The sequence below is a fragment of the Haemorhous mexicanus genome, chromosome Z, assembly GCF_027477595.1.
Source record: "Haemorhous mexicanus isolate bHaeMex1 chromosome Z, bHaeMex1.pri, whole genome shotgun sequence".
Lineage (NCBI taxonomy): Eukaryota > Metazoa > Chordata > Aves > Passeriformes > Fringillidae > Haemorhous > Haemorhous mexicanus.
In genome coordinates, this window is record NC_082381.1 from 4,055,704 (window position 1) to 4,073,498 (window position 17,795).

The 17,795-nt window shown below is 49.3% G+C and overlaps 1 protein-coding gene across 1 annotated transcript in view; it reads right to left on the reverse strand.

Moving 5' to 3' along the window:
- LOC132342046 (serine/threonine-protein kinase PAK 3-like) overlaps positions 1 to 12,710 on the reverse strand; it is a 52,932-nt gene extending 40,222 nt beyond the window's left edge. The window contains exons 1-8 of the mRNA XM_059874231.1: positions 12,678 to 12,710; positions 10,785 to 10,916; positions 7,416 to 7,553; positions 7,221 to 7,334; positions 3,089 to 3,201; positions 2,312 to 2,429; positions 1,537 to 1,636; positions 940 to 1,136 (exon numbers count right to left, since the gene is read on the reverse strand). Of these exons, the coding sequence (XP_059730214.1) occupies positions 940 to 1,136; positions 1,537 to 1,636; positions 2,312 to 2,429; positions 3,089 to 3,201; positions 7,221 to 7,334; positions 7,416 to 7,553; positions 10,785 to 10,916; positions 12,678 to 12,710 (945 nt within the window). The remainder of the gene's footprint in view (positions 1 to 939; positions 1,137 to 1,536; positions 1,637 to 2,311; positions 2,430 to 3,088; positions 3,202 to 7,220; positions 7,335 to 7,415; positions 7,554 to 10,784; positions 10,917 to 12,677) is intronic.
- Positions 12,711 to 17,795: the final 5,085 nt, after the last annotated feature.

The window sequence follows — 17,795 nt, forward strand, 5'->3', positions numbered from 1 at the left end:
TTTGTGTTGTTCTTGAAAACAATATTAATTGGAAGAAAGGAAATCCATCTGTTTATCCCCAGGTAAGGAAACAAACATTTACAATCTCATATTCAACACAGAGTCATTAAGATGCCTGCGCAAATGTATTGGGATGAAAATGCCTGCTTGGGCACACAGGAGCCACCTGCAGCTCTGTCCCTCAGCAGTCTGAAAAATTCTGCTTCCCATTATGTGGAAAAGAAAAAATTGTCATGGTCAAAAGAAGAAGAGGTGTCATCCCTATGGTCACCCTCTGCTTATTTGGCTCCTCAAGTCAATATATTAATGATTGGCTCATCCCAGAAAGTGCCAGGAAACACTGGCAGGTTTTGGCAGGCTCTCCACATCCCCAGGCTCTGTCTGGGGATGTGGAGAGCTTGGTGACGTGGAGAACTTGGCTTGGGCTAGGAGAGAAACATGGTCTCTCAGTGTTTCAGCAGCACTGCACAAGAAGCAGAAGAGACCCTGTGGCCTTCACACCTTCATGCCCAGGTTTCAGGCATGTTTCCCAGTGAGAAGAAACTGCACCGTGGGTTATGTTCTTCTCTAAAAACCACAGTTTTGGAAACTTTCTTGGATTTGGGTTTCCTTCTTTCACTTCTGGAAAGATAATAGCAATTCTAAGATGCTTGTTTCCTGTTACTGGGGCCATCTCCACAGACAAAAGAAGTGGAACCACTTATAACCCAAAGGCAAGTGTTGCCTGAGAATGGAGTTTGTTTGCATGTGGCAAGGCTTGAGTTCCCCCACCTGATGCAACCAAAACTACAGCAGATGCTGATGTGTTGCAGGGACATTCTTAGGAGGGGACCTTGGTGGAAGTAGTTCCAGCAGATGGCAATGGGGTTTTGTCCAATGGCACGCAGGACATGGGGCAGGTGAGAAAGACAGCGGGATCAGAGAGTATTTGCTCCTTACCGAGGCAGGACTTTGGTTGCAGTAAGGAGGTTCTCGTTCTACCATTTCAATTCCCACAATTCCAAAAGACCATATGTCCACTTTGGGGCCATATGGTTGACCTGTCACCACTTCAGGCGCCATCCACCAAGGAGTCCCGGCTAACGTGCACCGTCTATTCTGCTCAGGGGTGAGCTGAGTAGAGAGGCCAAAATCAGCTGAGGAGAAAGCAAAATACTGGTTTGATTTTAATTCTGTGCAATTAGGAAACCAACAAAAGAATTCCCCAGCAGAAGTTTGGAAATGTGCTGCTGAATGTCCTGGCATTGGCGACTTTAAAAAGCGCCCCGTTTTTTCACTGCTTCCAGCAGTGGCTTTTGTTCTTTGGAAGCTTTAGACTTGTAGTTCCCTCCCTCTGGAAGGGACGCTCACAGAGCAACGCCACTCTTGACTGCTGGTTCCTTGTCATACCTCTGTACATGTGTCAACCCTGTCACCAGCTCACAGCGAGTGCCCCTGTACTACCACCAGCTCCATTTCTGGGGAGCTGGCCATCACTCAAAGCAGCCTCACAGCCCCCATCCCTGGAACGCTGCACCTGACCAAGAACATACCGACCTAGCTTGACAGAGCCGTCTGTTCTGAGAAGGATGTTGTCGCTCTTCACATCTCGGTGGATGATGTGGTTCGAGTGAAGAAAATCCAGTCCTCGCAGGCACTGAGAGAGAAAACAGAGAGAGGAGGGCAAAAATTAGTGATGTCATTTCATCACACAGGAAAGGAAACAAAGAATCTAAAAGATTCCCTCTCCAGGGGAAAGGGGAGTAGTGGCAGAACACAGTGTCATTGAGAGGAAGAGCTTGCTGCTCCAGCACTTGAAGAGCAAGACCTTTCTAAGGAAAGGCATGTCAGCTTTTTAAAAGAGCAGCAGCACCTGCTCTAGTAGACTGTCCCCTGCAAACCAGCCAGGATGACTGCTGCTGCAGTGCATGTGCTCAGAAGCAAACAGCATTTTAGCTGCACTCCTTTTTAGCTGAGGACTGAGCAAAACGAGTCTCTCTTTTTTCTTTGCTGTTCGTTTCAAATCCTGCCACGAGCACCTTTGCTGTCACAGGCAAGGAATGCAGTGAAGACAGGCAAAAGTTTAGGAAGATGGAGAACAGCAAATACAAGAGGCAGAGCTAGAGTACAACAGCAGGAAATAAGAGTACAAGAACTGAGTACAGTGAGTGCAGTGGCACTGGCAGGCGTTTCACTTGAGATGCTTTTACTTGCCCATAGCATACCAGCCACACAGAAACAAAGTCTGGCACATGAAATCACTCCAGCTCTGAGCCCCTGTTTCCCAGACAATCCTGCCCAAGCCCTCGGAAGCACAGATGGGATTGCTGACCTCCCGACTGATGGCTGCCATCTGCTCTTCAGACAGGAAGGTCTCACTGATGACATCACTCAGGGCGCCTCCGTCCATGTACTCTAAAACCAGCCAGAGTTCCTCACCCAGAAGATAGCTGAAAGAAGGAAACAAGGGTGTGGAGATGAACATGCATGGCTACATTGATTTTTTACTTCCGGGTTTCTTGTTTCCAGGTCCCTTTGGGACTAGGACAGAATCAAAGGAATAGACATTCCCTCTCAGCTGTGCATTGTTTACAATCTGTGCAGTCTGGAGGAGAAAGGCACTGCTGTGAAAAAGGAGATGTCTTAGATGGGCAGCAAGTGAAAAGTGCAGTTTAGTAACAGCCCAGATAAAAAGCCTTTCACACCTGGTGTTTCTGGAAATAAGCACGTAGTCTTCCTGGCATGCATGACCATGGCAAAGAGGGGCAACGATCTAAGGGAAATCCACTTTAGGATGGTTCATTAGCATTTAAGAAACTTTAAAAAATCAATCCCAAAAAATGGGAAGGCAGCGAATTTTGAGGATGCTGACTTAAGAAGATACAGCTGATCCAGGTTCTGAATAATTTTGGAATAATTTTCAAGCGTTCCAGGGAAAACTCATGCAAACAAGATGCACTCTCTTCTAATCCATTGGAGATGAATAGAGAAATATTAATAAGTAATAATGAACAGCTCTACTTCCTGCCACTGACCAAAGTGGGTTTTTAACCTCTCATGTTTGCTGTATGTAAATGCACATCCATGGGATAAGACCATGACCTCTCACCTGTCTAAATAATTCACAACACTGGGACTCCTATTCCTCTTCATGATCATGATTTCATTAACTGTTAGTTGCTTCCTTTGCAGTCCTTGAAGATTTATTTTCTTTATGGCCACCTAAAATGACATTGAAAATCAGTAACCTGAGAAGCTGGTGGCACGAGACCACAACACACATGGAGCAAGTGATTTTGCAATGACACAGCTGAGCTGTGCCAAACTGCCTTGTGATTAGGCACTGCAGTAATTAGGAGCTGACATTCCAACAGCCCATTTCTCTGCTTCCTTGGGGGCAGTTCCAGAACACATGGGGCCACTGACATCTTGCCTTGTCCACTTGGAAACAGTGGTGTCTCAGCTATCACCCCCAAACCTCTGACCATACTCTCTGCTGCTTTGTATGGGATTCAGAAGAAGTAATCTATGCCTTAATACTCGGTGGATACATCTTGGGCTGTGGGCAGGGCTTAGGGCTTTTAGGGACACCTTGCAGATCTCTCCCTACGTGCAGTTCCCAAGTGCACACTGCAGGTGGCTAAGGAACTCCCAGTAACTTTCAGATGTATTTGCTGGCAGCCAGAAATGAGAATTCAGGACTCTGAAGCTGTAGCCCCAAAGAGCAGGGAGGTGCTCTAAGGCACCACCTTTATTTTGGCAACGAAGAGCGAGTGAGCGCCTCCTTCTCTGAAAGGAACCGCTGCCCTCCGTGCCTTTCTTCGGCAGCTGAGGAGGACAAAGTCCCAAACGTATTTCATGGGCTGGCACCAGTCTGTGCTTCTTGTGCCTTTTCAGCACAGCTCTACCCAAAGCTCCAGCCACAGCTCCCACCCCCCAGAGGGGAAGGCCCTCAAGAGCATCAGAGTCTGCAGGGGCTGTTGACATTTACCTCTCCTCCTGTGGCATTGTTGAGTGCTCTAACCACATGACCAAAACTCCTAGCAATGAAACAGAAGCAGAGAAAGGAGAAGCTGTTTAGCTCCTAGAGTGAAAGTTAGCCCATTTAGGAGATCTCTGCTGTAAATACCTAAAAGCTGCAGGATGCAGGAGGGCTCTGCCAGAAGGCAGATGATGTATGCTCTTCTCAAGTGCATGGGCACTGGGCCTGTTCATGAAGCGCTGGGGTTCAACTTCTAAAGGGAGTTTATTCTTTCCTCTTGCGTTTCACTTTCTAAATGGTGGGTTCCTATCCTGACCATAGAGTGTTTCCTTCCACAAACCAGGGGAAAGAAATGTTCCTGGGAACTGTTATCTCACAGCTTTGATAGGGGGTAGGTTGCTCTTTCTGGCAAGCAAGTTTCTTCTTTTTTCATTAGTGGGGCAGTATGATTTTGAGACATACAAAAATGCTAAAGAAATTAACACAGAGCTGTCCCACACTTGAGAGACAAGGATATCTTCCAGGTCCTGTTCCTTGATGCAGGCAAGACCTCGGCAGCATGGAGGTGTGTCTGACAATGCCTTCTGAGCACACACACAAATTCGGAGCAGCACCGAGAGATGGGAGAATCTGTCCCCAGTGTGTGAACATGTTTGCAGCTGGCCTGACTTCACGCTGGATAGACATTCCACCAGAAAAACACCTGGCCCATGGTTGTGCAGGAGTAACTGCGGTTGGACTCACCCACTGCCAATATGTTCCTTTTCAGTGTAGTTCATTGCAGGATTTTCCGTATTCACCATTCTCCCTGAGGGAAACAAAATGCAAGATGCTGACTTTAAAGCAGAGATCCCAGCTTCCAGGAGATACAAAGGGCAGCCCCACTGTCTGGTGCTCTGAGCCCTTTGTGGTCAGCTGGGTAACAACATCCAACGTCAATAGGACAGGCAGCCCTGCAGTGCAGACGGCTGAGAGACTGATTTTGTACAATCCTTTGAAGAGTTCTCTTGACAGGAAACAAAGCACAGGGAGATGCATTTCCAGGAGAGAAGGACATCTTCTCCACCTTTCAGCAGTTTGCCAAAAGAATTCCTTTCCATTTGTAAACCAGAGCAGCTCATGCTATTACCAATCCCAACAAGGCTTTCAGCATCAGGACCCTCACCTGTTTATGAGCAGGCTGAGCTCAAAGGTGCCCCTCTCCCAGCTAAGGAAGGCTCCAGCCTCTGCAGTCCCACCAGCCCTCCGGGAGAGGGCAGCCAGCACAACAAGTCTGGCAAAGCCCAAGCATGAGCACTGACAAGCAGTGAGAAGAAGCCACAGCCAGCCTGAGCCCCATACAAGTTGTTGCCCCCATTCAGGACACAACAGGATGGGCTTTGAGATCAGCCACACTGAGGTGCAGATCAATGCCCTTTTTGTCCCAACAGGTGATGGTAGACACAGAATCCACGGGGCTCTGGTCTCAGCCCCACCAGGTCTTATCTGAGAGCACAGCACTGGCAGCTCTTACGGGCAAGAAGCAGACTCATTGAGTTGTGCTGCAGAATCACAAAGGACTTGATGTGTTTTCCTAGAGACTGATCTGAGCAGGGCTTTGGCCAATGGGTAGGATTGCAACAGTCATGGGAAAGAGTGGGTATCAGGTATGACAAAGTGCCATGGATCTGAGGACTATAATGTGGGTGGGCTGGAGGCTCTCTCCTGAGAAATGCCTCCAGTTAATCTGATCACATCACTTAGATGTGTCTCTTGGACACATCTTGATAAGCATAAAACTAGAAGAATAAATACAGGTTGTTATAAAAGTATCTGTTTTTTTCTTTGGGGGCACATGGAAAACACCTCCTGCTCTCTATTTGTCCTGTAACCTGATGTTCTTTCAAAAGTAGTTCTTATTGACAAAAATACAGCATTCTCATGAAAATAAACTGCAGATGTAGTAGTGGTAACAGTAAGTCACAAAAATGGCATCAACAAGATGTGGGGAGAAAGGGCTCCTTCAGGTTGGAGAAAAACCAACTCCAGCAAAAAAACCCACAAGTCAACAACAAAAAACCCCAAAACACCACAAAAAAACCTCACAAAAACAAAAAACAAAAGGCTCCCACAAAAAACAACACAAAAACACCCCACCAAAAAAAAAAACCCAGCCAAAAAGACAAAAATCCAAAACCAGTCAATTTCTGTGAGGTTTTTTTGCTCTGATGACTGGTTGGAAGTCAGGAGTCTAAGGAGGATTTAGGAAGCTGAAAATTCCATTCAGTTTGGCCACTAACAGACAGGAATTGCCTGGATTATTTGCTAGGTCACAGCCTTCTGCTGATCCAAGAACAATCCCTGCTTCAGCCTTTAGCAGAGAGGGAAGCTCAGACAAACCCAAGCCAGTCCCAGGTGCCCTCAGAGGCAGCAGGAACACCCAGAGCGCTCTCTCGCTGCCCTGGAGCACAGCACTTCCTCTGGGGAGTCCTAAATGGCCCTGTGACACCAAACTCAGGAGGAGCATTCGGTACAGCTGTGCTGACACCTGCACACAACACACTGTCCCTCAGACAAGAAACACACCAGACGTACCCAGCATCTCCAGGTACCCCTTCTCAGTCTGCTGTTTTGGAGAGACGAAGGAACTGCCCGAGCTCGAGTTCCCAGGTTTGACAGAAGGGCTTCCTCGAGGTAATGCTGATGCGGCAGCAGGTTCAGAGCCCATGATGTGCTGGTCCTGTAGCAATTCTGGTGGGCACTGTTCCTGTGCCTCATGCCAAACTTGGGGCCCTTCATTGCCAGACATTCGCTGGAAGTCTTTGCAGGCTGCCCGGTGAGGTGTCAACACTTGCACCTCAAATCAAACAGAACAAAGCAGTCAGAGACTACAGCTTGTCCCTGTCAGCCAGGAGTCACCGACTGTGAGGAAAGGGAAAGAACAGATTGACAGGGGATACAGACAGCTTGCTTCAATCCTCCATCTGGGTCACCATGTTCCCCTGTAAAAACACCTCAAGAAACAAGGAGAGCAGAACAGGCAAGCAGGAATCAATTTAGATGACTGCTGGCCAAAAGGCCAAAGGACAAGTCCAACCATCCAGGGCAGCAGTGGGGATTCAACACACCAGGAAATGTCCTTCAGAGTGACTGTAATACACACGACAGCAGGATGGCACTCAGAGGCATCACCCCACTCCCTGCTGCTCTGTACTAGAAAGGCAAGAAGGGCAGAAACCACCGGTTTGGTGACTGCAGTGGCTATCCCTCTTTCACTCACTTGCTTTTGTAGAGACTGAGAGAGGCGATTAGCTTTATCTCTGATGATTTTAATTTCTTCCTCCAGCCTCTTCTCCCTTACCTTGTTGCTAGCCTCCGAATCCTGCAGCTCTGCCTGCACATGGTCCTTGTTAGTCAGTAAACAAGAAGGGAGAGGATGTTTCATGAGTGGAGTGGCTGCCACTCTTTCACTCACCTGGTTCTGTTGATCGCCCCTCTGCTGATTGAGATTCTCCTCTTGAACTCTTCTCATGTCATCCTTGTTCTTTCTCTTCAATGCCATGATGTCACTCTGAGCTTCGGGCAGCTCTGCTTGTGGCTCTGCCTTGATGTTCTGTACACACAAGTGCAGAGCAAGTGACTGGGAGCTGCCATCAAGCTCAGCTTTCTCCTCTTGCAGCCTCAAAATCACATTTATTCAGCCACTTCTTTCTGCTTCCCTACCCACATCTGTTTCCAATGTAACCCTCCTGTCCCAGTGCTGTTCTCTGCAGATTCCAAGGCTCTGTGCTTCCAGTGCCTGTGGGACTCCTGGCCTCCTCAGTCCCAAGAGCTCCGTTTTATGCCCCTCTTCCTGCCCTTCCTGCTGTCACTTGGCCAGTCAGGCTTACCTGGCCATTCTCCTCTGGCTCTTCCACCTGCTGCCTGTGCTGCTCTTCCTGCTCTCGGGCTGGGAACAGCTCTCCATGAGACGGGCGTGGCATCTCTGATGAAGCAGTTTGCTCCTGCTCTTTCTCTAGAAGGGCCTGCACAGAAAGCAAGAGAAGATGGGTTTTAACTTTCCATGCAACCTTTGTGGGCCAAGACTCAAGGACTGATGGGCTCTCACGTTCCCAAAGCACTGTGCTGCTCTACTGGGTCATTCTCTGCCCATGGGGAAGCACAGATTCCAAAGTGACCTTGGCCCTACATTTAGAGGCCACCTGGGACAGAAGCTCCAACAGCCTCTCAGGCAGCTGACAGGGAAGGTGTGGCATTACTCAAGGGTCTGGTGAGGGCCTCCCTCTTCTTCTGCCATGTCCTGTTTGTCTTTCAGTAGTGACTGTCAGCCCGCCCTGTCGCACAGCTCCATCCTGGCTCTGCAGGTGGTTTCCTGTGTGAGCTCACCCCTTGTGAGACACACTTCTGGAGTTCATGCTCTTTTCAGGCCTGCACCAGCATTCCTGCCTTTCTGACATCTACACTCTTGTTAGAAAACCTGGTCATTCACAAGATGAGGATGCATGCACAGATCTCTGATGGAGGTCAGAGAGCCTCGATGGCCACCTCAGTATATGGAAGAGAACCAAGGTGTTTCTTCTCCCTCTGCTGTCAACTGAGAATTCTGACCAGCAGTAAAAGAGACTCTGCTAAGGCCCCATTAACGAATGCACTTACACAGCCCTGGGGAGGCCAGTGAAGGAAACCATGTGTCATGTAATGCATGGCATGTATGACCAGAGTCACTGAACACCAGCTAAACGTGGAATTGTTCCACCTCTCTAGGACAGGCAGCAATCTAAAAAGTTAACTGGAGACTTCAGGGCAGTAGAGGCCAGAGGAGGAAAACAACTCTGAGGGGGGAAAAAAACATCCTATCTGGAGGGGGAAACATCTCTGCCTGCTCAGAATCGGTGGAGGGAATGTGTCTCTAATTCTCTCCTGAAAGGGATGCTTTAGGTGACCTTTGCACCTCCAACTGCCTTGGACCAGAGCCGGGAAGATTCAATTATGTAAATGTTACATAGATAGATAGATAGATAGATAGATAGATAGATAGATAGATAGATAGATAGACAGACAGATCTCTATACTATAATCTCTATTTTCTGACCTCTCTGTTGCTACACACATCAAAACTTGGTAGCCAGTGCCCCGCTCAGCAGCAATCCTGAGATTGCTCTCCAGTTGCTCAATAAAGCACACTCTTGGGGAATCTGGAGTGTGCAGGTCCTTATGGAAAGTGATCAGACCCAGAGCATTGCACTGGGAAATGCACTCTTTGTGCATCTGTGCTTGAGCAAGTTCTTCTCTTGGACTCGACAATACTGATAGTGCTAAAGTGGCTGGAAGCAATAAAAAGAAATAAAGGCCAGCCCCTACCAGCTCCTCTGATCTCTGAGGAGCAGCTGGAATGCAAGGGCATTGATCTCCTGCTCAATTCCCAAAGAAAACACACATTGATTTCCTTGTCTACAGAAAGTCACAGGCACTCTTAAGTTCAAAGGGATGCTGGAAGGCCTGGAGCCACAAAAGCTTCTTCTGCACCAACATCCCTGTACCAAACGGTGTGTTCTCATGCAAAAATATACTGCATTCACGAGAAGTGACACTTTGGAATAAAAAATTGTAGCAGTCCGAGTACTGTAAAAGGGCAGGAAATAAAGAGGAAAAGCAGTTTAGTTGGGAGAAAAAGAAAATTAACAAGACACTTCCTCTAGGCAAAGCAAAAAAATCACAATAAAAAAAGGAGAAGAAAGCCAATTCCAAAAGTAGGTAAAATATTTGAATGCACAGAGGAGATACTGAAGGTCCCTCACAAGGTTTCAGTGGTTAAGGCTAAAGCTCCCTCAGCTCCTCACTGGCCTTGTGCTCCACTAACTAACTTATCCTGTGGCCTTCTCTGCAAACTCTCCTGCCCCTCAAACACTTTCTGCTTCCCAGGGGCCCACAGCTGCACACAGCACTCCAGCTGTGGCCGCAGCGCTGCCCAGCACAGGGCGACGCTCACTGCCCTGCTCCTGCTGCCCCACTGCTGCTGACACAGGCCATGATGCCCTTGGCCTTCTTGGCAACCGGGCCACAGTCTGCTTCATCTGCAGCTTCTCCAGACCTGCAGCAACCCTGCCTCCTTCTGACCCACACAGCTCCCCATCCACAACGTTGCTTGTTTGACTTCAAATACAGCATCCACCATTTCAAGATGGCCTTCCTCTTCTGAGCAACACAAGACAGCTGTCAAGGACTTGCAGCTTCACCCCCACTGCAGGTACCAATGCAATTGCCAAAGCTGCAGACTTCAGCCCAAAAGTGATCAACAGAAACTTGCCCCTTCTGCTGTTTGCCTCACAAGGAGGCTTCGACACTGCGCGGTTCCTTTCTTTGGCTACACGCAACAAGAAAGGCCTGCCACAGCTTCAAGGACAGCAGAAACATTTCCTTGAACCTGAGCAAAAGCCAAAAGGCAGCTGGGCCAACAGAGACTCTACCAGTGAAGAACGACTCAAAAAATCTGAAGAACAATTCCACAAGCCAAAGACACCTTTCCAAAAAGGGAAAACAAACCAAAAGAGCCTTTTGACCTCCAGCACTACCACATTCGCCCTTGGCCATAACACCGCAGAATCCCAGAGATGGAGCTTCTGTGAGCCAAACAGCCAGAAGCTCAGCTGCAACCCCGGGCTCTTCAGTGCCCCAGCATTACAGCTCATAGGCCAATTTCTTGCTGTCACTGCCTTCAGGAAATGCCTACATCCTGCAGGACTCCAGCAGTCAGCATCCTCAGTCAGCAACAGCAAGTGCTGGCTGCTCAGAAACTTGCACCTCTGCTTTGCTCTAAAGACAGCATCACAGAATGGGCACTTACTCTCTTGGAATGAACAGCCTGTGGTGTGACCACAGCTGGACGCTTCCATTTGACTTGCTCAACTTCCTCATCTTTGGCTTCTTCTCCAGGAGCAGAGGGAGGCAGGGGAGAGATGGTTCTTGGTCTTGTAACCTGTGGCAAGAGAGAAGCATGACGGACAGGCTATTACCCATCAATTATAACCCCACTTCTCCTTAGATCTATAACCACATCTGCTAAAAGGAAATCATCAGCTTTGTCGGCAATGTCATTCTAAGTCACTCCAACCAGATTGAAATGGGCCAATTCAACAGAATAGAATATGGCTATGTATTTGATATTCTTTCCTGGCTCTTTTAATGAGCAACATTGTCTCTGCAAATGCAGATTTTACTTCTTGAAAGCTCTAAAATAGAAAAGAAGAAACGAGCCAGCAAGACCTTTGCAACTCCTGCTGACACAATGGAAACCAGAAAGGGTTCAGAATCCCTTTCATTGCATGATAAGAGCCAGAAAAGTAGTACAGAGGCATCTTTGCTGGCTGGAAAAAGAGAAAATTAAGAGGGCTTCTCCTCCAAGGAAACCAACCAACAATAAGATCAAAGTGTCAGCTTTGCCTGTGTCTAAAACACTTGGATGCGGGGAGGGGACTTTTGGCAGGGGAACAGCCCTTGTGGTAAGCACTGTCATGTAGGCATCCAAGGAAGTCTTCTTGAAGGTCCTTCATGAGCCTCCCCTTGTCCAGGGTAAAGCTTCTCCAGCACCTCCTCACTGGCCTTGTGCTCCACACCCCAGCCCAGCTCCCGTGGAATTCTCTGCATACACTTCAGCCCCTAATCACTTTCTGCTTCCCAGGAGCCCACAGCTGCACACAGCACTCCAGCTGTGGCTGCAGCGCTGCCCAGCACAGGGCGACGCTCACTGCCCTGCTCCTGCTGCCCCACTGCTGCTGACACAGGCCACGATGACCTTGGCCTTCTTGGCCACCGGGCCACAGTCTGCCTCATCCTCAGGTGACCTGCAACAGCAGCACCCGTGCCTCCTTTTGACCCACACAGCTCCCCATCCACAACGTTGCTTGTTTGACTTCAAATACAGCATCCACCATTTCAAGATGGCCTTCCTCTTCTGAGCAACACAAGACAGCAGTCAAGGACTTGCAGCTTCACCCCCACTGCGGGCTCCAATGCAATTGCCAAAGCTGCAGACTTCTGGGCAAAACGGATCAACAGAAAGTTGCCCCTTCTGCTGTTTGCCTAACAAGGAGGCTTCGACACTGCGCGGTTCCTTTCTTTGGCCACCTGAGACAAGAATGGCTCCCCACAGCATCATGGACAGCACAATCATCTCCATGCAGCTTAGCAAAAGCCAAAAGACAGCTGGGCCAACAGACACTCTACAAGTGAGGAACGACTCAAGAAAACTTAAAAACATTTCCACAAGCCAAAGACACCTTTCCAAAAAGGGAAAACAAACCAAAAGAGCCCTTTGAACTCCAGCACTACAACTTGGCCCTTGGCCGTAACATCGCAGAAGCCCAGAGAAGCAGCTTTCCTGAGCAAAGCAGCCAGATGCTCATCTGCCGCCCCAAGATCTTCAGTGCCCCACCCAGCATGACAGGTCAAAGGCCAATTTCTTCCTGTCACTGCCTACAGGAAATGATTTTATCATACAGGACTCCAGCATTCAGCATCCTCAGCCAGCAACAGCAAGTGCTGGCTGCTCAGAAGCTTGCACCTCTGCCTTGTACTAAAGACAGCACCACACACAATGGGCACTAACTCTCTTGGAACGAGCAGGCGGTGATGTGACCACAGCTGCACGCTTCAGTTTTTCTTGCTCATCTTCCTCCTCCTTGGCTTCTTCAGCAATTGGAGGGAGAGCCAGAGGAAAGATGGCTCTTGGTCTTGTCACCTGTGGCAAGAGGGAATCATAGGGATAAGCCATTACCTAGGGCTTATAACTTGATTCCCCCTCACATCTACAGCCACATCTGCTAAGAAGAACTCATCAACTTTGTTGGTAATGGCATCCTAAGTTACTCCCAGACTGAAACGGGCCAATTCAACAGATCATTATATATTGCTAAGAATTCATTACTCCTCCCTGTCTGCTTTCAGTGAGCAACGTTGTTTGTGCAAAATGCAGCTTTTTATTTCGTGAAAGCTCTGTAATGGAAAAGTAGGAAAGATCCAGCAAGGTTTTTGCAACTGCTGTGGCAGACATGGAAAACCAGAAAGGGTTCAGAATCCCTTTCATTGCATGATATAAGACGGAAAATAGTGCAGAAGCTTCCATGCTTGCTGGAAAACTCGAAAATGAACAGGGCTTCTCCTCCTAGGAAACCAACAAAATCCAAGATGAAAGTGTAATCTCTGCATGTGTCTAAAACACTTGGATGCAGAGAGTGGATGTTTATAAGGGAAAAAGCCCTTGTGGTGAGCAGTCTCATGAAGGCATCTATATAGTCCCACATGAGCCTGCCCTTGTCCAGGCTAAAGCTCACTCAGCACCTCCTCACTGGCCTTGTGCTCCACTAACTTAGCCAGATCCTGTGGCCTTCTCTGCACACGTTCCAGCCCCTCTATCACTTTCTGCTTCCAAGGGGCCCACAGCTGCACACAGCACTCCAGCTGTGGCCGCAGCGCTGCCCAGCACAGGGCGATGCTCACTGCCCTGCTCCTGCTGCCCCCACTGCTGCTGACACAGGCCATGATGCCCTTGGCCTTCTTGGCCACCGGGCCACAGTCTGCTTCATCTGCAGCTTCTCCAGACCTGCAGCACCCCTGCCTCCTTCGGACCGACACAGCTCCCCATCCACAAAGTTGCTTGTTTGACTTCAAGTACACCAGCCACCATTTCAAGATGGCCTTCCTCTTCTGAGCAACACAAGACAGCTGTCAAGGACTTGCAGCTTCACCCCCACTGCGGGTACCAATGCAATTGCCAAAGCTGCAGACTTCTGGGCAAAACGGATCAACAGATACTTGCCCCTTCTGCTGTTTGCCTCACAAGGAGGCTTCGACACTGCGCGGTTCCTTTCTTTGGCCACATGCAACAAGAAAGGCCTGCCACAGCTTCATGGACTATACAAACATCTCCTTGCAGCTTATTGAAGCCAAAAGTCAGCTGGGACAAAAGAGACTCTATACGTGAGGAAGGACTCAAGAAAACTGCAGAACAATTCCACAAGCCAAAGACACCTTTCCAAAAGGGGAAAACAAACCAACAGAGCCTTTTGACCTCCAGCATTACCACATGCGCCCTTGTCCGTCACACTGCAGAAGCGCAGAGAAGCAGCGTCCTTAAGCCAAGCAGCCAGATGCTCAGCCGCAGACCCCAGCTCATCAGTGCCCCAGCATGACAGGTCAAAGGCCAATTTCTTGCTGTCACTGCCTACAGGAAATGCCTACATCCTGCAGGACTCCAGCACTCAGCATGCTCAGCCAGCAACCGCAAGTGCTGGCTGCTCAGAAACTTGCACCTCAGCAGCCCAGAATGGGCACTTACTCTTTTGGTATGAGCAGGCGGCCATTTGACCACAGCTGGACGTTTTCGTTTTTCTTGCTCATCTTCCTCCTCCTTGGCTTCTTCAGCAATTGGAGGGAGAGCCAGAGGATAGAGGACTCTTGGCCTTGGCACCTGTGGCAAGAGGTGGATCATGGATAAGCTGTTACCTAGGGCGTATAATTTCATTTCCTATCGCATCTACAGCAACAGCACCTAAGGAGAACTCATGAACTTTGTTGGCAATGGCATTCTTAGTCACTTCAACCAGATTGAAATGGGCCAGGTCAACAGATCTTTACATTGCTAAGAAATCTGCTAGAAGCAAGCAACGTTGTCTATGCAAAACACAGCTTTTAGGTCTTGAAAGATCTCAAATGGAAAAGTAGGAAAGAGACAGCAAGGCTTTTGAGACAGCTGCAGCAGACATGGAAAACCAGAAAGTGTTCAAAATCCCTTTCATTGCATGATAAGAGCTGGAAAATAGTGCAGAAGCATCCATGATTGCTGGAAAACTAGAAAATGAACAATGCATCTCCTCTTAGGAAACCAACAAACAAATAGATGGAAGTGTCATCGCTGCCTGTGTCTAAAACACATGGATGCAGAGAGAGGATGATGTGAAGGGAAAGAGCCCTTGTGGTGAACACTGTCATGTAGGCATCTAAGGAATTCTGCTTGAAGGTCCTTTATGTGCCTCCCCTGTCCAATCTAAAGCTCCCTCAGTCCCTCAGCACCTCCTCACTGGCCTTGTGCTCCACACCCAAGCCCAGCTCCCGTGGCCTACTCAGCACATGCACCAGCCCCTCAAACACTTCCTGCTTCCCAGGGGCCCACAGCTGCACACAGCATTCCAGCTGTGGCCGCAGTGGTGCCAGGCACAGGGCGACGCTGACGGCCCTGCTCCTGCTGCCCCCACTGCTGCCGACACAGGCCACGATGCCCTTGGCCTTCTTGGCCACCAGGCCACGGTCTGCCTCATCTGCCGCTTCTCCTGACCTGAAGCACCCCTGCCTCCTTCTGACCCACACAGCTCCTTATCTAAAAAGTTGCTTGTTTGACTTCAAATACAGCATCCACCATTTCAAGATGGCCTTCCTCTTCTGAGCAACACAAGACAGCTGTCAAGGACTTGCAGCTTCACCCCCACTGCAGGTACCAATGCAATTGCCAAAGCTGCAGACTTCAGCCCAAAAGTGATCAACAGAAACTTGCCCCTTCTGCTGCTTGCCTCACAAGGAGGCTTCGACACTGCGCGGTTCCTTTCTTTGGCTACACTCAACCAGAAAGGCCAGCCACAGCTTCAAGGACAGCAGAAACATTTCCTTGAATCTGAGCAAAAGCCAAAAGGCAGCTGGGTCAACAGAGACTCTACCAGTGAAGAACGACTCAAAAAATCTGAAGAACAATTCCACAAGCCAAAGACACCTCTCCAAAAAGGGAAAAAAAAACCAAAAGAGCCCTCTGACCTCCAGCACTACCACATGTGCCCTTGGCCATAACATCGCAGAAGCCCAAAGGAGCACCTTCCCTAAGCCAAGCAGCCAGATGCTCAGCCGCCGCCCCCAGCTCTACAGTGCCCCAGCATGACAAGTCAAAGGCCAATTTCTTGCTGTCACTGCCACAGGAAATGCCTACATCCTGCAGGACTCCAGCACTCAGCATCCTCAGCCAGCAACAGCAAGTGCTGGCTGCTCAGAAACTTGCACCTCTGCCTTGCACTCAAGACAGCACCCCCAGAATGGGCACTTACTCTTTTGGTCCGAGCAGGCGGTGATGTGACCACAGCTGGACGCTTCAGTTTTTCTTGCTCATCTTCCTCCTCCTTGGCTTCTTCAGCAATTGGAGAGAGAGCCAGAGGAAAGACAGCTCTTGGTCTTGTCACCTGTGGCAAGAGGGAATCATAGGGTTAAGCTGTTACCTAGGGCTTATAACTTGACTTCCTCTCGCATCTACAGCAACACCTGCTAAGGAGAACTCATCAGCTCTGTTGGCATAGGCATTCTAAGTCACTCCAACCAGATTGAAATTGGCAAATTCAACAGATGAGTACATTGCTAGGAATTCAATATTCCTTCCTGTCTGCTATAAGCAAGCAACATTGTCTATGCAAAACACAGCTTATAGTTCTTGAAAGCTCTGAAAAGTAGGAAAGAGACAGCAAGGCCTTTGCGACGGCAGCGGTAGACATGGAAAACCAGAAAGGGTTCAGAATCTCTTTCATTGCATTGTTAAGGGCCAGAAAATAGTGCAGAAGCGTCCATGATTGCTGGAAAACTAGAAACTCAAGAAGGGTTCTCCTCCTAGGAAAGCAACCAACAATAAGATGGAAGTGTCAGCTCTACATGTGTCTAAAACACTTGGATGCAGAGGGTGGATGTTTATAAGGGAAAAAGCCCTTGTGGTGAGCATGGCCAGGTAGGCATCTATGGAAGTCTGTTTGAATGTCCCTCATGAGCCTCCCCATTTCCTGGCTAAAGCTCCTTCAGCACCTCCTCACAGGCCTTGTGCTCCACCTCCTTGCCTAGCTCCCGTGGCCTTCTCTGCGCACGCCCCAGCCCCTCGATCATTTTCTGCTTCCAAGGGGCCCACAGCTGCACACAGCACTCCAGCTGTGGCCGCAGTGCTGCCAAGCACAGGGCGACGCTCACTGCCCTGCTCCTGCTGCCCCCACTGCTGCCGACACAGGCCACGATGCCCTTGGCCTTCTTGGCAACCGGGCCACAGTCTGCTTCATCTGCAGCTTCTCCAGACCTGCAGCAACCCTGCCTCCTTCTGACCCACACAGCTCCTTATCTAAAAAGTTGCTTGTTTGACTTCAAATACAGCATCCACCATTTCAAGATGGCCTTCCTCTTCTGAGCAACACAAGACAGCTGTCAAGGACTTGCAGCTTCACCCCCTCTCCGGCCTCCAAGGCACATGCCAAAGCTGCAGACTTCAGCCCAAAAGTGATCAACAGAGAGTTGCCCCTTCTGCTGTTTGCCTCACAAGGAGGCTTCGCAACTCCTTGGTTCCTTTCTTTGGCCACACACAAGATTGGCTCCCCACAGCTTCATGGACAACACAAACATCTCCTTGAACCTGAGCAAAAGCCAGAAGGCAGCTGGGTCAACAAAGACTCTACAAGTGAGGAACCACTCAAGAAAACTGCAGAACACTTCCACAAGCCAAAGACACCTTTCCAAAACGAGGAAACAAAACCCAACAGAGCCTTTTGACCTCCAGCACTAACACGTGCGGCCTTGGCTATAACACTGCAGAAGCCCAGAGATGGAGCTTCCCTGAGCCAAGCAGCCAGAAGCTCAGCCGCAGCTCCAAGCTCTTCAGTGCCCTAGCACGACAGCTCATAGGCCAATTTCTTGTTGTCACTGCCCACAGGAAATGGCTACGTCGTGCAGGACTCCAGCACTCAGCATCCTCAGCCAGCAACAGCAAGTGCTGGATGCTCAGAAACTTGCACCTCTGCCTTGCACTCAAGACAGCACCCCCAGAATGGGCACTTACTCTTTTGGTCCGAGCAGG